At 45.1% G+C, this 23,785-nt stretch overlaps 1 protein-coding gene across 2 annotated transcripts in view; it reads left to right on the plus strand.

The window, feature by feature from the left end:
- The window catches only part of LOC138296817 (zinc finger protein 318-like), a 450,875-nt gene extending 427,393 nt beyond the window's left edge, over window positions 1-23,482 (plus strand). For both annotated transcript variants that reach the window (XM_069236271.1, XM_069236272.1), the window contains one exon: window positions 19,715-23,482. In XM_069236271.1, the coding sequence (XP_069092372.1) occupies window positions 19,715-22,804 (3,090 nt within the window). In that variant the 3' untranslated portion in view covers window positions 22,805-23,482. The remainder of the gene's footprint in view (window positions 1-19,714) is intronic.
- Window positions 23,483-23,785: the final 303 nt, after the last annotated feature.

Raw genomic sequence — 23,785 nt, forward strand, 5'->3', positions numbered from 1 at the left:
AGTCGCAGAATACATCTTCGTGCAATGGGGTCGGCCTCAACTGGACCTCTTCGCAGACGAAGTAAACAAGAAATGCCCAGACTTCGCATCCAGGTTCTACCGTCCGGGATCTCGAGGGAATGCCCTGTTGATCGACTGGTCAGGGATATTTCTTTACGCCTTTCCGCCGATTCCCCTCATTCCGGCAGTGATCAGCAAACTTTACAGATCCAGGACCAGAATGATTCTTATAGCGCCGCAATGGCCCCGACAATTCTGGTACACGGATCTCCTCAACCTGTCGGAAGAACCTCACAGGAGGCTGCCGTGCAGACCGGATCTTCTGAGCAGAATGGAGGGCAGGATTCTACATCCCAACCTACCCTCTCTGAGCTTAACAGCATGGCTCCTGAATTCCTGCAGTATGGGCACCTAGGGCTCTCACAGGAGTGCATGAGCATCTTGAAAGAGTCCAAACGACCTTCCACGTGGCGTTCCTACACTTTTAAGTGGAAGAGATTCTACATATGGTGCTGTCAGCAAGGTCATAATCCCATACGGGCGCAGGAGGATGTCATACTATCCTATTTGCTTCATCTAGCGAAGTCCGGTCTGCAGGTATCATCTATTAAGGTACATTTGTCTGCTATTACTGCCTATCGCAAATCGCCTTCTCAGGAATCCTTCTTTACAAAACCTGTAGTCAAGGATTTCTTAGAAGGTTTGAAGAAAGTTTTTCCGCCAATTCGGAGGCCTTCTCCTCCGTGGGAACTGAACATAGTCCTGGCAAAACTTATGGGCCCTCCTTTCGAGCCTATCCATAAGGCCTCTTTACAACACCTTACGTGGAAGGCGGCTTTTCTAGTGGCCATTACTTCAGCGAGGAGGGTCAGTGAAATCCAGGCCTTGTCTGCAAAAGAACCGTACACGGTTTTTCATGACAATAGAGTGGTTCTACGAACTCACCCATCTTTCCTTCCGAAGGTGGTGTCAGAATTCCATATTAATCAGACCATAACTTTACTGACGTTCTTTCCCAATCCGGAGACTCCGGCAGAGAAAGCATTGCACTCATTAGACTTGAAAAGAGTGCTAAAATTTTATCTGGACAAGACGAAGTCGATTAGACACTCTAACTGTTTGTTTGTAAACTATGGTCATTTAAGGACAGGAGAGGCAGCATCTAAACGTACAATATCAAGATGGATAGTTTCTTGCATTGTTAATACTTATCAGCTAGCCAATAGACAATTGCTAGCGCGGCCTAAAGCGCATTCCACAAGGGGTAAAGCGGCTACTGCTGCTCTCCTTAACAATGTTCCAATATCTGAGATTTGTAAGGCTGCTACATGGAAGTCTGTCCATACGTTTACAAGACATTATTGTTTAGACTCAGATGCAAGAGCGGATGCCCAAGTGGGGCAGGCCTCTCTAAGAAATCTATTTGCGTAATACCTATCTATTCCTGCACTTCTATCGGACAGTCCGCTGGGTTTAGGGATGGGCTTGCTAATCTATTCAATGTTTGACTATTGATGAGGATCCCCTGGAAGAGAAGGATAAGTTACTTACCTGTAAATCCTAGTTCTCTTCCAGGGGTATCCTCATCAAAGTCATAAACAACCCACCCTCCTCCCCGGACGCACGTCTCCTAGAAGTGCAGGACAGACTGTGTTTTGAATCAATTATGAAAATTGTCACCGTAAAAAGAACTGACCTAACTGTGAACCAACTGTCACCTTTCCTTCACCCCTGAGGCATGTTTGGATACTGGAGGTGCTCAGGGTCTTAAAGGCACGGTGCCAAAGTTTTTATGGTTCTCCTGTGTTAACCTGCATGCAGCCTATTGGCTAAGAATGCTTCATTGTTTTTCAATGCAGTTTTTTCTATTTCTTCTCTAGAGTTTGCTACTGCTCACTTCTCTAATCCTAGTTTTAGGAGCTTGGGCACATATTTATGCTCTATTGTTGTATTTAATATAAAAAAAAAAAAAACTTCATAGAAATAAAGCATTTTTAGCCTGTTTTTAACATGATAGCCTGCATGATTATTTATTACACATGTATAATATGTGTATATTTGATATATGCTCCGGGGTCCCCGCACAGGGGCGGGAATATTCAATGTTTATGACTTTGATGAGGATACCCCTGGAAGAGAACTAGGATTTACAGGTAAGTAACTTATCCTTCTCTCCCTATTATTGAAGGGTGTAGTGGAGTTGGTTCCAGAGCAAGAAAGGGGTCGGGGTGTTATTCCAGGTACTTTCTGATCCCCAAGAAGTATGGTCGTCTGAGACCTATTTTGGACCTGAGGATTTTGAATTGGCTCCTCAAACAGGAGAAATTCAAAATGCTGACTATCACAGGTGCTTTTGGCGTTGGACAAGGAGAATTTGATGGTGTCAGTCGACTTGTAGGATGCTTATTTTCACATTCCCATTCTCAAGTCGCACAGGAAGTATCTCCGGTTTGTGGTAGGATCGCAGCACTACCAGTTTGCGGTCCTTCCTTTTGGTCTTACTTCCGCGCAACGGGTCTTCACGAAGGTGATGGCGGTTGTTGCAGCACACCTCAGGAGGAAGGGAGTAGGAGTATTCCCTTACCTGGACGATTGGCTGATCAAAGCCGAGTCTCCGGGGCTTGTGTTGCATTATCTGCAGCGGACAACCCAGTTGTTGTTCAGTCTGGGTTTTTCAATAAATGTGCCCAAGTCTCATCTAGAGCCCTCTCAATGCCCCCTGTTCAAAGGGGCAGTACTAGACACAACGTTGAATCGAGCCTTTCCTCCGCCACAGCGGATACGGGACATTCAGGCGTTAGTCCAATGTTTGAAGAAGGAGCCGTAGTTCCGGTCCGCAAGGTCCTTCGTGTGCTCGGTCTGTTCGCTTCTTGCAATCTGTTGGTCACTTATGCACGCTGGCATATGAGGGCTCTTCAGTGGTGCAAGCAATGGTTTCAGCACAGAGAAGATCTCAAGGAATCGATAAGGATCTCCAGAGACACTGCAGCGGATCTCCGATGGTGGGCTGTGGAAGGCAACCTTTCTCAGGGTAAGCCTTTCTTGCAGCCAACTCCGGTGGCCACGGTGATAACGGTTGCCTCCACCTTAGGGTGGGGAGCTCATCTGGAGGATCTGGAGATCAAGGGTCATTGGTCTCCAGTAGAGCAGAAGTTTCATATCAATCTGCTGGAACTGCAGGCGATTCGTTTGGCCCTCAAGGTCTTCCTCCCTTTCCTTCGCGGTCAGTCAGTTCAGATCCTGACGGACAACACGACCGCGATGTGGTATATCAACAAACAGGGGGGTGTAGGGTCGTACCTTCTTTGCAGAGAGGCTCTGCGACTCTGGTCTTGGGCGCGGGACCATAGGCTTTGTGTAGTGGCAAACCATTTGGCCGGGGTCCTAAACGTACGTGCGGACATAATCAGTCGATTCTTCTCGGACAACCACGAGTGGCGTCTGCATCCGGATCTAGTTCTTTACATCTTTCGGATGTGGGGTTTTCCCCCGAATATACCTCTTTGCCACTTGAGAGAATGCGCATTGTCTGTCGTTCTGCAGCCTTCAGTATCCGATGCAAGGAGCGTTCGGGGACGCGTTTAAGATGTCCTGGTGAGACCAGTTGCTTAACACGTTTCCTCCTATACCCTTGATTCCTCGGGTTTTGAGGAAGATTCGCCAAGACTGGGCCCAGGTCATTCTGATAGCTCTGGATTGGCCACGAAGGCTGTGGTATGCAGACCTTCGCTGACTTCTCACTGTACCCGCCGCTCCGTCTCCCTCTCAGGGCAGACCTCCTCTCGCAGTCGCAGGGGCAGGTTCTACGCCTGCACCTTCATGCCTGGAGATTGAACGGGGCAACCGGAGTTCCTTTTCTCTCCCACCGGAGGTGGTGGACGTTCTTTTATCGGCCAGATGACACTCCACCAAGTTGGTCTATGCAAGTAGGTGGGCTAATTTTGTTCGTTGGTGTGGAGAGAAGAAAATTGATCCCTTAAGTGCCCATCTTTCTGATGTTTTATTGTTTGCATCGTCATTGGCTCAGCGTGGTTGTGCTATGGCCACGGTTAAGGGCTATCTTTCGGCTTTTTTATATCTTCCACGTCAGCCCTCCATATTCAAATCTCCTTTGGTTGTTCGATTTTTGAGGGGGCTTTCTAATAAATTTTCTCCCAGGCCTTTTATTATGCCGCAGTGGGACTTGAATTTGGTGTCGACTTTTTTGATGGGCTTCCCCTTTGAGCCACTTCGTTCCTGCCCATTAAGATATTTGTTTTTCAAGACTGTGTTTTTGGTGGCCATCACGTCGGCTAGACGTGTTAGCGAACTGCAGGCTCTTTCTGCTCACCCGCCTTTCACCACTTTTTATAGGGACCAGGTGGTTTTGAGGACCAGGGCGGCTTTCCTCCCCAAGGTGGTGTCTCCATTTCACTTGGGACAATCAATAACTCTCTCGACGTTCTACCCTCCTCCGCATCCATCTAAGGAGGAGGTAGGACTCCGTCTGGACCCTAAGCGGGCTTTTATTTCGACAGGACGAGAGAGTTCCGGTTGAATGAACAGCTCTTTATCGGATACATGGGGAAGGGGAAGGCCATCCACAAGAGAACGCTCTCCAGGTGGGTCGTTCTTTGTATTAAAATATGTTACTCATTGGCAAAGAAGGATCCTCCTGAGGGGATCAGGCCTCATTCCACCAGGGCCAAGTCAACCTCATCGGCTTTGGCCAGAGGTGTTCCGTTGGTGGACATCTGCAAGGCTGCGACTTGGTCTTCCCTCCACACCTTTGTGAAGCATTGTTTGGATGCGGAGGTGCGGAGGGATGGACATTTTGCGCGGTCGGTGCTGCAGGATTTCCTGGTTTGACCAGACGGACACCCTCCTCCGAGGTGGTACTGCTTTGGGACTCTATTCATTAGGTGAGGAATCCACAGGTAGTTGTATCCATCAGAAGAACAAGTTACTTAACTTCGGTAACGCTTTTTCTGGTGGATACATTAGCTACCTGTGGATTCCTCACGGTCCCTCCCACCTCCCCGTTGTCTGTCTGGTCATACCAAGATCGCATTGGGTGTGCAATTCAGTGCTTTAGTTTCAGTGTTCTACATATGTGTGTGTATGTAGATAGATAGATAGATAGATAGATAGATAGATAGATAGATAGATAGATAGATAGATAGATAGATAGATAGATCGATAGATAGATATATATGTTCGATGGCATGTGTAGCTGCAGATTCACATGCTGTGCACAGTCCGCCGTCTGGTGTTGGGCTCGGAGTGTTACAAGTTGTTTTTCTCCGAAGAAGTCTTTTCGAGTCACGAGACCGAGGGACTCCTCCTCTTTCGATTCCATTGCGCATGGGCGTCGACTCCATCTTAGATTGTTTTTTTTCCGCCATCGGGTTCGGACGTGTTCCTTTTCGCTCCGTGTTTCGGGTCGGAAAGTTAGTTAGAATCTCGGAAAAAAAACGTCGGTATTGTTGCGTTCGGTATCGGGTTAGTTAGAACAAATCGACACCGAATTTTGAAGAGCTCCGGTAGCCCTTCGGGGTAATTTCGATCCCCCGTCGGGGCCTGGTCGGCCCAACCGCGTGCGACTTCAAGACTGATGGAACGGACCCTGTTCCGCTTCTGTCCAAAATGCCATAACAAATATCCGTATACGGATCAGCATCTGGTCTGTAACTTGTGCTTGTCCCCCGAGCACAAGGAGGGTACGTGTGAAGCCTGTTGAGCGTTTCAGTCGAGGAAGACGCTGAGAGACCGAAGAGCCAGGAGATTACAAATGGCATCCACGCCGACGGGTCAACAACGGTTCGAGGAGGAAGAAGAAACTTTCTCCATCCACGAGTCGGATTCGGAAGAACTCGACGCCGAAGAAACAACAACCGTGAGTAAGACGTCGAAAATAAGGACTCACGAAAAGTCCACAAAAGCCCAGGGGACGCCACCGCCAACAGGCCATGGCTCAACCCAAAGACTAGGTGACCGATCCAAGGCACCGAAAAAGGGCATGCTGGTGTCGAAGTCATCCGACTCCGGTCGAGATACCGCCACACAGCAACCTCGGAGCCGAGACAGCGGCTCCGAGAAACTTCGGCACAGAGACAGCGGCACCGAACAATTTCGGCACGAGACACCACGCCGAAAACAAAGAAGGTTTCTTCTGAGCCTAAAAAGACTTCCGAAAACTGGTTTCTATACAGAGGAACAAGGATTAACCTCCCAATTACATAGATTTGGAGAGGAGCTTCAAGCTGTAGAGCCTGACTACACGCAAAGAAGGCTTCATATTCATGAGGACACAGGGAAGATAACCACTCTTCCCCCAATCAAAATAAAAAGGAAACTTGCCTTTCAACAAAAGGACAAGCAACCACAGGCAAAGGTGGCAAGGAAAACAACCCCACCACCGTCTCCACCACCATCAATACATGCATCACCGCAACAACTCCATCACTAATGCACTCACCAGCTCATACTACAATGAGTCAGGATGATCCCGATGCATGGGACCTTTACGATGTTCCAGTGTCTGACAACAGCCCAGACTCTTACCCTACAAAACCGTCACCACCTGAGGACAGTACATCCTATACACAGGTGGTCGCAAGGGCAGCCGAGTTTCACAATGTCTCCTTACATTCGGAACCAATTGAGGATGACTTTCTCTTTAACACCCTATCCTCCACCCATAGCCAGTATCAAAGCCTTCCTATGCTCCCAGGAATGCTAAAACATTCAAAGCAAATATTTCAGGATCCAGTTAAAGGCAGAGCCATAACTCCAAGGGTGGAGAAAAAATATAAGCCACCGCCCACGGATCCAATATATATTACAACACAACTAACACCAGACTCAGTAGTTGTGGGGGCAGCTTGTAAGAGAGCCAACTCTCATACCTCAGGCGACGCACCTCCTCCAGACAAGGAGAGCCGCAAATTTTATGCTGTGGGAAAAAGGGTTGCAGCACAAGCAGCAAATCAGTGGCGTATTGCCAATTCACAAGCACTTTTGGCAAGATACGACAGGGCTCATGGGGATGAAATGCAACATTTCATTGAACATTTACCCAAGGAGTTCCAAAAAAGAGCGCAACAGGTGGTGGAAGAAGCACAAAGTATCTCAAATAATCAGATACGGTCTTCCATGGATGCAGCAGATACAGCTGCAAGGACAATAAACACTTCAGTCACAATACGAAGACACGCATGGCTGCGCACTTCGGGGTTCAAACCGGAAATCCAGCAGGCTGTGCTCAATATGCCGTTTAATGAACAGCAATTGTTTGGGCCGGAGGTAGACACTGCCATCGAAAAACTCAAGAAGGACACCGATACAGCCAAAGCCATGGGCGCACTCTACTCCCCACAGAGCAGAGGCACATTTCGGAAAACACCTTTTAGGGGAGGGTTTCGAGGTCAACCCACAGAAACCACAACCTCACAAACAAGGCCTACCTACCAGGGTCAATATCAGAGGGGAGGTTTTCGGGGGCAATTTAGAGGGGGCCAATTCCCAAAAAATCGAGGGAAATTCCAAGGCCCCAAAACCCCTCAAAATAAGCAGTGACTCACAAGTCACACACCCCCTTCACATAACACCTGTGGGGGGAAGACTAAGCCAATTTTACAAACTTTGGGAGGAAATAACAACAGACACTTGTGTCTTAGCAATTATCCAGCATGGTTATTGCATAGAAATTCGCCAATTCCCTCCAAACATCCCACCGAAAACACACAATATGTCAAAACAACATATAGATCTTCTAGGACTAGAAGTTCAAGCATTGTTACAAAAGGACGCAATAGAATTAGTACCAATTCAACAAAAAAACACAGGAGTTTACTCACTGTACTTTCTAATACCCAAAAAGGACAAAACTCTGAGACCAATACTAGATCTCAGAACACTAAATACCTACATAAAATCAGACCACTTTCACATGGTCACGTTACAAGACGTAATCCCACTGCTCAAACAGCAAGACTACATCACAACATTAGATCTAAAAGATGCGTACTTCCATATACCAATACATCCTTCACACAGGAAATACCTAAGGTTCGTATTCCAAGGAATACATTACCAATTCAAAGTGTTGCCATTCGGAATAACAACTGCGCCAAGAGTTTTTACAAAATGCCTGGCAGTAGTAGCTGCACATATCAGAAGGCAGCAAATACATGTGTTCCCGTACTTAGACGACTGGTTAATCAAAACCAACACGCTAAAACAGTGTTCACAGCACACAAAATATGTCATACAAACCCTTCACAGGCTAGGTTTCTCCATCAACTACGCGAAGTCACACCTTTTGCCGTGTCAAACGCAGCAATACTTAGGAGCGACAATCAACACAGCAAAAGGGATTGCCACTCCAAGTCCACAACGGGTTCAAACATTTCACAAAGTAATACAGACCATGTATCCAACACAAAAGATACAAGTCAGAATGGTAATGAAACTACTAGGCATGATGTCTTCATGCATAGCCATTGTCCCAAACGCAAGATTGCACATGCGGCCCTTACAACTGTGCCTAGCATCACAATGGTCACAAGCACAGGGTCAACTTCTAGATCTGGTGTTGATTGACCGCCAAACATACATCTCGCTTCTATGGTGGAACAGTACAAACTTAAACCGAGGGCGGCCTTTCCAAGACCCAGTGCCACAATACGTCATAACAGATGCTTCCATGACAGGGTGGGGAGCACACCTCAATCAACACAGCATCCAAGGACAATGGGACATACATCAGAGACAGTTTCACATAAATCACTTGGAAATGTTAGCAGTATTTCTAGCGCTAAAAGCATTTCAACCCATAATAACCAAAAAATACATTCTTGTCAAAACAGACAACATGACAACAATGTATTATCTAAACAAACAAGGAGGGACACACTCGACACAGTTGTGCCTCCTCACAAAAAATATGGCATTGGGCGATTCACAACCACATTCGCCTAATAGCACAATTTATTCCAGGGATTCAGAACCAGTTGGCAGACAATCTCTCTCGAGATCACCAACAAACCCACGAATGGGAAATTCACCCCCAAATACTAAACAATTACTTTCAGATTTGGGGGACACCTCAAATAGATCTATTTGCAACAAAGGAAAACTCAAAATGCCAAAACTTCGCATCCAGGTACCCACAAGATCAATCCCAAGGCAATGCTCTATGGATGAACTGGTCAGGGATCTTTGCATACACTTTTCCCCCTCTCCTTCCATATGTAGTAAACAGGTTGAGTCAAAACAAACTCAAACTCATACTAATAGCACCAACATGGGCAAGGCAACCTTGGTACACGACACTACTAGACCTGTCAGTAGTACCTCATGTCAAACTACCCAACAAACCAGATCTGTTAACACAACACAAACAACAGATCAGACATCCAAATCCAGCATCTTTGAATCTAGCAATTTGGCTCCTGAAATCCTAGAATTCGGACACTTGCACCTCACACAAGAATGTATGGAGGTCATAAAACAAGCTAGGAAACCTACCACTAGACACTGCTACGCAAACAAGTGGAAAAGATTCGTGTATTACTGCCAGAATAATCAAATTCAGCCGTTACACGCATCTCCGAAGGATATAGTAGGATATTTACTACATTCGCAAAAATCAAATCTAGCTTTCTCTTCCATAAAGATACATCTCACCGCAATATCTGCTTCTCTTCCAGGGGATCCTCATCAATAGTCATAAACATTGAATATTCCCGCCCTTGTGCGGGGACCCCGGAGCATATATAAATAAAATACATACATATTATCATGTGTAAAACAGCAATGCAGGCTATAATCATAAATAGGCTAAAATGCTTTATTTCTATGCAAGTTTTTTTTTATTTTTTTTTTATATTATAAAATCACAATAGATGATAAATATCTACCTAAGCCCCAAAAACTGGACTTAGGGAAGTAAACAGCAGTAAATATCAGAGAAAAATAGAAAAAACCACATTGAAAAACAATGAAGCATTCTTAGCCAATAGGCTGCATGCAGGTTAACACAGGAGAACCATAAAAACTTTGGCACCGTGCCTTTAAGACCCTGAGCACCTCCAGTATCCCACCATGCCTCAGGGGTGAAGGGAAGGTGACAGTTGGTTCACAGTTAGGTCAGTTCTTTTTTCCGGCTTCTTCTGAGAGGATCCTGGAGCATTGAGCTCTCAGTTTTTCTGAGTTTTTCTTCAGAAAAATTCTTAAAAATAGTGTTTTTCCTATTTACTCGACAGATAACATCTTTTGTCTGAGTTTGGAAGTCTTTTTTGACAGAAAATGCCATCTCTTTTTGTAAAATGTCCTTCTTGTGGGAAGAAGAAAGCCCAGTCAGACCCACACTCTCTGTGTATTGTCTGCCTGCCACAGAGTCACTGTCCTGACACCTGCAAGTATTGTAAGAACATGTCAAGGAGGACTCTCAAAGACAGAGAGAAGATCAGGCTACATGGGCTTCAGGAAAGGAAAAAGTCAACATCCTCTTCACTTCCCAGACCTACAGCAGAAGGAATGGCCCGATCGACGTCGACAGGTAGGATTGTACCTGTTTGTTCTCCATCGACGTCATCGGCACCACCGTCTCACCGGCATAGATCGCCGTCGACGGCGACCAGACCGACGTCGAGGGACAAAACGTCGAAGCATGGACACAGGGGTACATCTCCGTCGACGGCAGGCCGCCGTTCGGCGTCGAGTCATCTCCGGCGTTCCCGTTCGCCGTTGAGAACGTCTCACCCCTTGGCGTCGAAGGACACGACACCAAAAACACCTCGACGGCATGAACATCCGCCGTCGACCACTCGCCACTCAACGTCGAGACACACGACGGCGAGTAGGTCCAGGTCCCGCGATAGGCGATCGGCGTCAAGACACTCGACGGCAAGACCTCCGACGTCAAGACCTTCGACGTCGAGAACAGATCAGCCATCGCAACCTTCGACGTCGAGGATGCAATCGACGTCGACACAACCTTCAGCTGTGTCACAGGCAGTAGAGCCAGCGGACAAAGCTCCCTCACCGGTGGTCTCTATAAGGAGTGCATCATCCCATTCCAGAGCATCGGGGCATGTTTCTCCCATCACAGCATCCCCGGATTCACAATACTCTAGGATGTATTCTCCTACTGCCTCATTACCGAGAACGCCATCGCCTACAGCTAGAGCAGGACGGGCTCGTTCTGCTTCTCGTCAGCCGACCACAAGACCTGCACACTCTGCTACAGCCTCTCGGAGCAGGTCCCGTTCCCGAAGGAGAACCAGGTCACGAACACCACGCAGAAGATCACCTTCTTGGTCTTCTTCAGGATCGTCTGTTGGGCGCTACTCCCCCACACTCACAGATTCTCCACCTGCTAGGATTTCCCCGGTGGATGATATCACCACTTTTAATGAGGTTCTTCTAAGGGGAGCGCAGAAGCTAAATATTGAGGTACCGGAGCCGGCCACCTCATCCTCAGTTATCTTTGAGACCCTACAACACAGATCAGTCTCGAGAAAACTGCTGCCACTAGTACCGGGTTTGCTGCAACCGACTATGGACACTTTTCTGTCTCCAGCCACTCTCAAGTCTGCCCCGGCTAGGATTCAAAAGAAATACAAAGCTCCGGAACAAGATCCTTTATTCCTGCGGAAGGATCCGCCACCGGACTCTGTGATCTTAGCCGCAGCCAGAAAAACACACTCTGTGGCATCATCTTCCACAGTCCCCCCGGATAAGGAGAGCAGACACCTAGACTCTCTGGGGAGAAAGATGTGCGGTACGGCGGCATCTGCTATGAAGGTCTCCAGCGCCTCAGCACTTCTGGGCAGATATGACCGCTCTCTGTGGGACTCACTCCACAGATTTACAGAAAAGTTGCCCAGGGAAGATAGACAGGACTTCCAGGAAATCTTGCAGGAAGGGGGCCTAGTATCTAACCAGGTCATCAGCGCGGCGGCGGACGGGGCGGATTTGGCTGCGCATGGGTATGCGCACGGAATCTGCGCTAGGAGGTCTTCCTGGCTACGGCTCACGGGTCTGAAACAGGAAGCACAGCAGCGCATTTTGAACCTCCCATTCAGCGGGAGTTCGTTGTTCGGTACCCACGCGGATGAAGAGATGGCCCGAATGAAAACGGAAGTCGACACGATGAGGGCAGTGGGCCTGGAACGTAAAAAAGACTTCAGGCGGAGGTACAGGCCGTATGACAGACGACCATTCCAGCAGAGGGTTCAAACCCCTCACTGGTCTCAAAGGCCACAACAACGACAGGGACGTCCCCTGTTTCAGGCACGTAGACCCACAAGAGACAGAGGGTCAAGTAGACCTCAACAGTCTACAGCAAAGACACCATCAAAGCAATGAGGCATTGCTTCCCTCAGCACTGTGCACCACTCCGGTGGGGGGAAGTGTTACGCATCATCTTCGCGAGTGGCACTCAATCACAAAAGACAAATGGGTGCTCAATATTGTCGAACATGGCTATTCTCTCCTTTTCAAAAAACCTCCTCCACACTTGCCGCCAGCAAGGTGTTTTCCTTCTCATCTCAGCCTGCTACGCAAGGAAGTTCTCGCACTCCTACAAAAGAAAGCTGTAGAAAAGGTTCCTCCGGCACAAAAAGGAAAAGGGGTGTACTCCCGTTACTTTCTGGTGGCGAAAAAAGGTCAACAGGGCCTCTTCAGACCAATTCTGGACTTACGGCTCCTGAACAAGTACATAAGAAAACAAAAGTTCAGGATGCTAGCTCTTCACCAGATTGTCCCGCAACTGCATCAGGGAGACTGGATGTGCTCCATCGACCTACAGGATGCATATTTTCACATCCCAATAGCAACCAAACATCGGAAATTTTTACGTTTCCAGATAGCGTCACAGCACTACCAATTCAGAGTCCTTCCATTCGGCCTGAAGTCTGCACCCCGAGTCTTTTCAAAATGTGTAGCAGTGGTAGCGGCACACCTTCGAAGACAAAAAATATTCGTCTACCCCTACCTGGACGACTGGCTAGTGAAGGCCTCATCTCCGGATCAGGCGAGAAAACATCGAGATATCGTTCTAAGAACTTTCGAGTCTCTAGGTCTTCAAATCAACCACGACAAGTCAACCTTGATTCCAACACAAAACCTCCACTACCTGGGAGCGATACTAAACACAGAGCTCCAAAGAGTGTATCCTTCGGAGGAACGACTTTTATCAATCCACAGGAAGTGTCAACATCTATTAACAGCCGATGCACCTACAGCTCGTCAGGTGACATCGCTTCTGGGCTCCATGGCTTCATGCATCTTCATTGTCCCGAATGCCAGGCTACGCATGAGGCCCCTTCAGGAGGCATTAGAGAACAATTGGAGCCAAAAGACTGGTCACTGGGAGGACAGAGTTCGACTACCAGCAGTGGCTTTTCAATCACTACAATGGTGGATGCACAGACCTCACCTGTCGATAGGTTCTCCGTTTCACCAGACAATTCCAGTCGACACTCTGGTAACGGATGCGTCTCTTCAGGGTTGGGGTGCTCATCTGGGTTCCTTCCAAGCTCAGGGTCTGTGGTCCGACAAGGAAAAGAACTATCACATAAATCTACTGGAACTCAGAGCAGTCCATCTGGCTCTCAAATCTTTCTCTCCATTGGTTCAGGGGAAATCTATCCTAATTCAGACAGACAATACAACCACAATGTATTACCTGAACAAACAGGGGGGAACAAGATCACTACCTCTGTCTCGAGAATCCCAAACGATATGGCATTGGCTCCTGGCCAGGGGAATGTCTATCACAGCGGTACACCTGCCAGGTCAGCAAAACGTAGAGGCAGATTTCCTGAGCAGACATCTGGAAGACGCGCACGACTGGGTGCTACACGACGAAGTCGTCGAGAACATCTTCGGTCAATGGGGTCGACCTCAGTTGGATCTCTTTGCAGACGAAACAAACAAGAAATGCCCAGACTTCGCATCCAGGTTCTGCCGTCCGGGATCTCAAGGGAATGCCCTGTTGATCAACTGGTCAGGGACATTTCTCTACGCCTTTCCACCGATTCCCCTCATACCGGCAGTAATCAACAAATTTTACAACTCCAGAACCAGAATGATTCTGATAGCGCCACAATGGCCCCGCCAATTCTGGTACACGGACCTACTCAACTTATCGGAAAGACCTCACAGGAGGTTGCCGTGCAGACCGGATCTCCTGAGCAGAATGGAAGGCAGAATCCTACATCCCAACCTTCCCTCTCTGAGCTTGACAGCATGGCTCCTGAATTCCTACAGTATGGGCACCTAGGGCTCTCACAGGAGTGCATGAGCATCTTGAAAGAGTCAAAACGACCTTCCACGCGGCGTTCTTACGCTTTTAAGTGGAAGAGATTTTACATCTGGTGCTCTCAACAAGGTATAAATCCCATACGAGCTCAGGAGGACGTCATACTATCCTATTTACTTCATCTGGCGAAGTCTGGTCTGCAGGTATCTTCTATTAAGGTTCATTTGTCTGCAATTACAGCGTATCGTAAGTCGCCTTCTCAGGAATCCTTCTTTACGATACCTGTAGTCAAGGATTTTTTAGAAGGCTTGAAAAAGGTTTTTCCTCCCATTCGGAGACCTTCTCCTCCATGGGAACTGAATGTAGTCCTGTCAAAACTTATGGGCCCTCCTTTTGAACCTATCCACAAGGCCTCTTTACAGCACCTTACGTGGAAGACGGCTTTTTTGGTGGCCATTACTTCAGCGAGGAGGGTCAGCGAAATTCAGGCTCTGTCTTGCAGAGAACCGTACACGGTTTTTCACGATAATAGAGTGGTTCTGCGAACTCACCCATCTTTCCTTCCGAAGGTGGTGTCAGAATTCCATATCAATCAGACTATATCTTTACCGACTTTCTTTCCCAATCCGGAGACTCCGGCTGAGAAAGCATTGCATTCTTTAGACTTAAAAAGAGTGCTGAAATTCTATTTGGACAAAACAAAACCGATTAGACATTCTAACCATTTGTTTCTGAATTATGGTCATTTAAGAACAGGAGAGGCAGCGTCTAAACGAACGATATCAAGATGGATTGTGTCTTGTATTGTTAACACTTACCAACTGGCTAATAAGCAATTACTGGCTAGGCCAAAAGCGCATTCCACAAGGGGAAAAGCGGCTACTGCTGCCCTCCTTAACAATGTTCCAATTTCCGAGATTTGTAAGGCTGCTACATGGAAGTCTGTGCATACCTTTACTAAGCATTACTGTTTAGACTCGGATGCAAGAGCGGATGCCCAGGTGGGGCAGGCCTCTCTTAGAAATCTATTTGCATGAATATGTATTCTTTCCTGCACTTCTTTCGGACAGTCCGCAGAGTTTAGGGATGGGCTTGCTAATCTATTCAATGTTTATGACTATTGATGAGGATCCCCTGGAAGAGAAGGATTAGTTACTTACCTGTAAATCCTAGTTCTCTTCCAGGGGTATCCTCATCAAAGTCATAAACAACCCACCCTCCTCCCCGGACTTAAGTCTCCTAGAAGTGCAGGACAGATTATCTTTCTGATCAGTTACACAGATTGTCACCGTAAAAAAGTACTGACCTAACTGTGAACCAACTGTCACCTTCCCTTCACCCCTGAGGCATGGTGGGATACTGGAGGTGCTCAGGGTCTTAAAGGCACGGTGCCAAAGTTTTTATGGTTCTCCTGTGTTAACCTGCATGCAGCCTATTGGCTAAGAATGCTTCATTGTTTTTCAATGTGGTTTTTTCTATTTTTCTCTGATATTTACTGCTGTTTACTTCCCTAAGTCCAGTTTTTGGGGCTTAGGTAGATATTTATCATCTATTGTGATTTTATAATATAAAAAAAAAAAAAAAAAAAAACTTGCATAGAAATAAAGCATTTTAGCCTATTTATGATTATAGCCTGCATTGCTGTTTTACACATGATAATATGTATGTATTTTATTTATATATGCTCCGGGGTCCCCGCACAAGGGCGGGAATATTCAATGTTTATGACTTTGATGAGGATACCCCTGGAAGAGAACTAGGATTTACAGGTAAGTAACTAATCCTTACCTACAAATTACTCATTCAACTTCACTATTTAGAATACCAGTCATTAAAGCGTTTATGGAAGGCTTAAAGAGAATCATACCACCAAGAACACCACCTGTTCCTTCATGGAACCTCAACATTGTCTTAACAAGACTCATGGGTCCACCTTTCGAGCCCATGCATTCTTGTGAAATGCAATACTTAACGTGGAAAGTTGCATTTTTGATTGCCATCACATCTCTCAGAAGGGTGAGCGAGATTCAAGCATTTACCATACAAGAACCATTTATTCAGATACATAAAAATAAAGTAGTTCTAAGAACAAATCCCAAATTTTTACCTAAGGTTATCTCACCGTTCCACTTAAATCAAACGGTAGAATTACCAGTGTTCTTCCCACAACCAGACTCTGTAGCTGAAAGAGCACTACATACATTAGACATCAAAAGAGCACTAATGTACTACATTGACAGAACAAAACTAATTAGAAAAACAAAACAACTATTTATTGGCTTTCAAAAACCTCATACAGGAAATCCAATTTCAAAACAAGGCATTGCTAGGTGGATAGTTAAGTGTATTCAAACCTGCTATCTTAAAGCAAAGAGAGAGCTGCCCATTACACCAAAGGCACACTCAACCAGAAAGAAAGGGGCTACCATGGCTTTTCTAGGAAATATTCCAATGAACGAAATATGTAAGGCAGCAACATGGTCTACGCCTCATACATTTACCAAGCACTACTGTGTAGATGTGTTAACTGCACAACAAGCCACAGTAGGTCAGGCTGTACTAAGAACATTATTTCAAACTACTTCAACTCCTACAGGCTGAACCACCGCTTTTGGGGAGATAACTGCTTACTAGTCTATGCACAGCATGTGTATCTGCAGCTACACATGCCATCGAACGGAAAATGTCACTTACCCAGTGTACATCTGTTCGTGGCATGAGTCGCTGCAGATTCACATGCGCCCACCCGCCTCCCCGGGAGCCTGTAGCCGTTTAGAAGTAGATCCTGAACATTTGTACATTTGTAAATATATTACTTTAACCTTTATTATGTACATACGTATTCATTCCATTGCATGGGCACTATTACTAACATACACAACTCCTACCTCACCCTCTGCGGGGAAAACAATCTAAGATGGAGTCGACGCCCATGCGCAATGGAATCGAAAGGGGAGGAGTCCCTCGGTCTCGTGACTCGAAAAGACTTCTTCGAAGAAAAACAACTTGTAACACTCCAAGCCCAACACCAGACGGCGGACTGTGCACAGCATGTGAATCTGCAGCGACTCATGCCACGAGCAGATGTACACTGGGTAAGTGACATTTTCCATATACATTGCATCGACATCTCATTGCTTTACTATATATCTGCATATACATTTACACACTCTTTACTTCACCTTCCTGCGGGACAACAATGGAACAAAGGACCCGATGCCCATGCGCAGTATTACCGAGAGGGGGAGTAACTCGATCCGTGTCTCTTTTCTTCTTAGAAGAAAAACAACTTTGTAACACTCCAAGCCAAACACTAGATGGCGGACTTATGCAAAGCATGTGAATCTACAGCACTACATTCCACAAACAGATGTCTACTGGTTAAGTAACATTTTCAATATGTATATACATTTCATATATTGGGCTCCAGGATCCTGTGTGTGGTGAGAACTGTTTGCTGCTTATATTTTCAATTACTATTTCCCTGAAGGTGCACTAGAGTTATTGAGAATTACGTTTTCCTTCTATTGACTTCAGTTGATGCTTGAAGTTTTACTTTGTTAAAAAATATTTTTGTACTGTTCAGGCTTGCATGTAAAAGACAATCTGTCTGCACATGGGGTATATAAAGTAGGGTAGCTGCCTTGGTAATTGTCTGCCTCTCCTGCCAAGGTGTAGGCATGGATCCCACTCCATTAGGGGTTGGTGGCAACATTACTGCCTTAATATTCAGTCAAACTTTGCCTAGATTGGGTTCTCCCAATGTTTTATCAATAAGGTGTACTTCTCCTTCCCTTCAGATGTATTATTGTTAGCTAGTATAATTCAGCTAGATGAATGTATGAAGGATCCAGTGCTGGAAGAGGAAGTTAACTATTTGTAACACTTGTTTTCTGCTTTTGCTGACTTCTCATACATATCCACTCAAACCTAATTTACTCTTCACCTTTTTTAAGAGCTCGTTTAGGTGGTCCTCTAAACAGGGCTACAAATAGATAACTAAATGTATTTCCAGGTGCTGCTTGCCTATAGTATTCAGAGATAATCTCCAGCCCCTAAGTAGTAAGCATGTAGTTACAAATGTGATGGTGCTCATGCCATTAAGTAGGACGAGTCCTACTAGGTCTCAAAAGATAAAAGTAGTTACAGACTGGATTTGAAATGAGCCAGGCTCTATAATCCTGTAATAGCGTTTACAGGCAAAAACAAAACAATGTCTCAGCAATGGCCCTAAACCTAAGGTATTAGGTGTCAGTGATGCATTCCCTTCTTTACTTGACCTTGCATTTCCTATGATTATTTAATTTTTCCATATGGTGTTTTTCTGTAGTCCTCTTTCATGTGGCATAGTATGATTGTATTGTGCCTACTATGAACAGTTACCTTTAGGAGCCTAGGTGAGTTCAGGCTGTGGTTTGGTGTTTATGATGGGACAGGACTGATTTGAGGTTAAAGGCAGTGAGTTCCTTACAGTGCCTGTACGTGGCTCACAATTTGTTCACACTACATGCTCATTCAATTCCTGGTCTCTGTGTGGAGCATAGAGCGCAGTGATCATATATTTGCCAATTGTAATTACCTTTTTATGTGTAAGTAGTCGGAAGGAGAACAAAAAGAAAATACCTTTTTTTCTTTTCAGGTGAGATGTGTGTGTGTGAGTATGGTAATGGGGCGCTGGCTCAATGAAGTACATGCAGAATGACAGACTAAAAATACATTGTTGAAGAGGAAGAAGAACGTGTGTGCAAGATGCATGACTTCAAGATGGATAGAGAAGAAAGGTACATTTATCCACCAGTGAGATACTGCAAAGGAAAGTGGTATGAACTGAAGAATAGGAGTGATTAAGGTCCATCCTTCCAGACCTTAGTAATATATTACTCAGTCTCATATTGTCAGAATGGAAAATTGTCAACTTTATTGGTTCACCAAAAAAAACATTGCTTTGTATGTGATAGTTATCATTTGGAAAACCAGTTGGGCTGAAACTTGTTTGAAGCATATGTTCTTTTGTTGTGTGATACATCTGGATACAGTAACAAATTCACAGAAGGACACCCACACTCTGGTCAGGTGGCACGATGTGTGAAAAGGATTTTATTTGAAATGCTTGAAGCAAAGCACTCAATTACTTAGGTGACACCTCTTAGAAAGGATTCCTAATTGTGCGTCTTCGTTCACACCCCTTTCAGGGACTTGCCCAACACTCCTTTTTCGTCCCACTTAAGGCACTGATGAGGTCCATAATGAACTGTTATTTCATCTAAACACATGTTCTTTACTGCCAGTGTCAGCAAATTGTAGTAGTTGTTGGATAATACAGCATATCTTGTCTTAAAGAATGTGTTTACTAACTTTAGATACCCACACAAATCAGGTGGCTTTGAATATTCTCTTAAGTGCCATATAAATGTGTTTTCCAAAGTGATGTATGTATTTTGAAAACCTTTTTTGTTTTCACAGAAGTATATTGAGAAGAACCTACTTTATGAGGAGAGAAGAAAATTAGACCGGCAGGTTGGTCTGGCTGCAGTCAAGGAAGCAGATCGCCGAAGAGCAAATGAGTTAAAACGCAAGTTGCAAGAACAGCCAAAAGAGGCAAGCGAGGAAAAGGACTCTAAGGTACCAAAGAAGGGAGACGAGCATTCAGCAAAGGATAAAATAACCAATAAAGATGAGTCTGCCAATCAGAATCTTAGCAAAAACGAAACCTCACAGAAGAGTAGCACTCAGTCTGCTTCTAAAAAGGATAAGGAAGACAAAGTAGATTCTGATAAATATGATCCAGCTTCCACCTCTGTTTTTGGCAAAGTAAATTGGAAAAAGCCATTGCATGATAAAAAACCACAGTCTGTGCCAAAGAGTGTTACAGTGGCAGACGTCACAGACCAGGAGAAGAACGAACAGGAAAAAAGCCAAGAGACTGGTAAGGAAGCAGGACGAGAGAACGACAAAGAAAAAGACCAAAAGGAAAGGCTTAGAGAAAAGCTACGAGAGAGGCTAAGAGATATGGTCAAAGACTTGGATAAAGACATTGACAAGGTCAAGGATTTGTCAAAGGAGAAGGATAAGAAGGAGAGAGAACGGGAGAGGGAGAAAGAGAGGGAGAAAGAGAGGGAGAGGGAGAAAGAGAGGGAGAGGGAGAAAGAGCGGGAGAAGGAGAGGGAGAAGGAGCGGGAGAGGGAGAAGGAGAGGGAGAGGGAGAAGGAGAAGGAGCGGGAGAGGGAGAAGGAGCGGGAGAGAGAGCGGGAAAGGGAGAGAGAGAAAGCGAGGGAACGAGCCAGGGAAAGGGAGCGAGAAAGGGAGAAGGAAAGGGAGCGAGAAAGGGAGAAGGAAAGGGAGCGAGAAAGGGAGAAGGAAAGGGAGCGAGAAAGGGAGAAGGAAAGGGAGCGAGAAAGGGAGAAGGAAAGGGAGCGAGAAAGGGAGAAGGAAAGGGAGCGAGAAAGGGAACGGGAAAGAGAAAAAGAGAATGAATCTCAGCTTGAGAAACAGAGTATTAAAATTAAACTTGCTGGAAAACCAACATTATCTCAGTCAAGTCCGTTTAAATCTAGTAATTCTAATTCTTCACAAGCAAAAGGGAGCATTAACCCATTAATTCCAAGCACCAGGCGATCTGGCAATGCTACGCTAAACAAATCATCCCCTCTGGATTCCACCAGGTCCTCTCCTACTGCAAAAGTAAATTCTTCATCTAATAATTTGACACCAGCCTTATCCAAGAAGGTCTGTGGTAAAGATGAACATATAAAGGTGACACAAAAAAGTGTGAAAGGTGATGCAGCGGTACCTAATCAGCAGAAATATGTAAAAGCTCCAGAGATGACAAAGCCTCAAACCCAGACTACAGGGTTAACAACAGTTACTCAGCCACTGTGGCCCCAAGTCCCCACATTACAACCGTTTGCTACACCATTATGGCCACCAGTTCCAGTAACATATGGAATACAAACCATTGTAACTCCTTCTGGGTTGCCACACCCTTATACTCAACCTCAGTGGCCACCTGTTACCGCACCAATTGGAATGCAGAACAATCAGACAACTCACGAAACCCCTAAACCAGTTGCTCAGCCTCAGTGGCCATTAGTAGCAGCGCCATTTGGAAGAAAAAATATACAGTACAATGTAAGAGCCCCTGTGAGAAACGAACCTCAGTGGCCACAGATTTCTGTAGTGGAAGGAGCACCAACAGGTGGCAAGGCAAGAGGAAACATGCCATCGTTAACTATTCCTCAGTTTTCATCTGTACCTGTAACACAAACTGCGGTTATCCCAACATCGACTACTGTAGCTAAAAGTGTCTCTGTTCCACCTAAACATCCTGAACCTGCAGTAAGTGAAAAGGCAACTAAATCCTCCCTGACGTCAACAAGTGCTAAAGATCTTTATGACATATTTTACAGCAGTGGTGCAAAGATTTCAGCTGATACAAAGGTAAAAAGTCTCTCCACTGGAAAGGAGAATGTACATAACTTGGACACTGCCAAAGAGAAGGGGGCTAATGCAACACCTAGCGCTAAACAAAACACTGGTGCTGTTGTGCGCACTGGGAAAGCAAGTTCACTTGCTACCTCCAAAAGCAATAATCGTGCAAGTAGTAAATGTGCATCTCGCGAAACCAATGTGGTTCCTCCTGACTCCAAGGGTACTAAAGTTGCACAACCTACCGTGTCAGCTACTACTGCCAAGCCTGATAAAGTTAGTCCACCACCCACTAAAGCTGATGATTTAGCTGACTCCCAGAAGTCTACTGCTTCAGACATTCGTATTAAAGAAGAGCCCATTGATCCTGAATTTGATAAAATGATGTCAGGAAATAATAAAGTGATAGAGCATGAACACAGGGATCTACGAAGTGCGAAAGTAGGGACTTGCCCTGCACCATCAGAACCCAAGGCAGGCACAGTAGACAAAAACAAAAAGGATGAGCCTAAATCTGCAGCACAGATTGTAGCAAGTGCACCAGTGAGTGTTGTACCAAACCCCCCAGAGCCTCAAACTGTGGTTACTCCAGAAGAAACACAAGATGAAGAACCAGAAGGAGTCTTTGTGACTGAAGAGGATGAAGAAATGGAAGATGAGATAACGCCTGAGCCATCTGGAACAAACAGTCACTCTATCTTCACAGCTTTGCGACAAGGAAATGTTTTTATGGAAAGTAAAGAGCCCTCTGGGAATTTAGATCTCAAAAGTGCAAGCACTGATGGCGAAAGAAAGGAATATAACTCATCTGGCTCTGATGATCAAGTGTGTGTAGCGGAAGATTCGGGTGAAGAAGAGCATGACCCTTCAAGCCCAGAATCCTCTTCAAGAAATAAAAAGCTCACAGATGATAGTGAAGGCAGCCATGTTGAATCCACTGAAATGTCCACTACTTGCTGTGATGATGAGCTTGCTGCAGAGATTCCATGTAATGAAGCAGACAATGCTGAAATAGCAGCATCTCCATCTGGAAAGGCTGACAGTTTGCGGAGCCGGCAAGCAAAGATCAATCCAAAGACTCCTTTAAAAGAGTCAAGACGCTCTGCGCTTCAAAGGATAAAGAAATAAATTATGTAAATATTAAAATATGTATAATGATTTTCGTATGTTTTAAGAGTGGTACTCTGTCATTTAAATGTATTCTAGTTTATCCTGTTAGTATTATATATGGCTTATTTTTATGCTTTTATTCTGTGGCATTTTGCAGATGTCTTAAAATTTAAACTACTCTAACATTTCATTACTTAAAAGTGATCAAGTACCTGGGGAAAAAATAAATAATATAATTAAGAATTGGAAACAGAACACATAGAGATTTAAGAAAAAGTTGCCCAATTTTTCTTAATTCCTGAAAACGTTGAATATTTGTTGCAGAACACTTGTACAGTTTGGTGTTTATTTTTTTTTTATTGCATTGTAAATTTTCTTAGGTTTACTTCTCTATGAAAGGGCACCCAGACATTGGCAGGAGTACGAGAAGGCTGAACTTCAAAGTGTCTAAAATAATCTGAGCTATTTCAGCTGAAAATTTGGGAACGGTTAATTAACCTAAGAGATTAAAAGATGTGATTTTTCTGTGTCCGATTTGGATTGGTACCCTGTACCTTATACCTGTTCAAGTATTGAAGGGAGCCTGATGCATTTAAAAGCCACCATTGCAGTTTTCAGTCTATATGAACTTGTTTACTTATTTGCTTTAGGCACGTTTGTCAATCACTTAAAATAAATGGCATAAGTGGAACCTTATTTGTGTTCAGTTTTTTTCTTATAGTTTAGGAACACCTCATCTTGCACCTAGTAGGAGGGCATTTGATCTGATCTGTGCGTATGTTAATAATGAAACATGTCCACTTCATCCTAACTGAGGTGATACAGTGAATAATGCTGTATGCGTCAGAAGCTAGGCTGACCTTATCAAACAATCATTGGACGATATTTAGTTTTACTAAGTTAATAAGCAACATTTGATCCAATTGTGATGCAAACCCATTTTCCTTCATTTCAGAATGTCCTTTGATAGTCACAAACATTACAATTATTCTTTATTTT

The sequence above is a fragment of the Pleurodeles waltl genome, chromosome 5, assembly GCF_031143425.1.
Source record: "Pleurodeles waltl isolate 20211129_DDA chromosome 5, aPleWal1.hap1.20221129, whole genome shotgun sequence".
NCBI lineage: Eukaryota > Metazoa > Chordata > Amphibia > Caudata > Salamandridae > Pleurodeles > Pleurodeles waltl.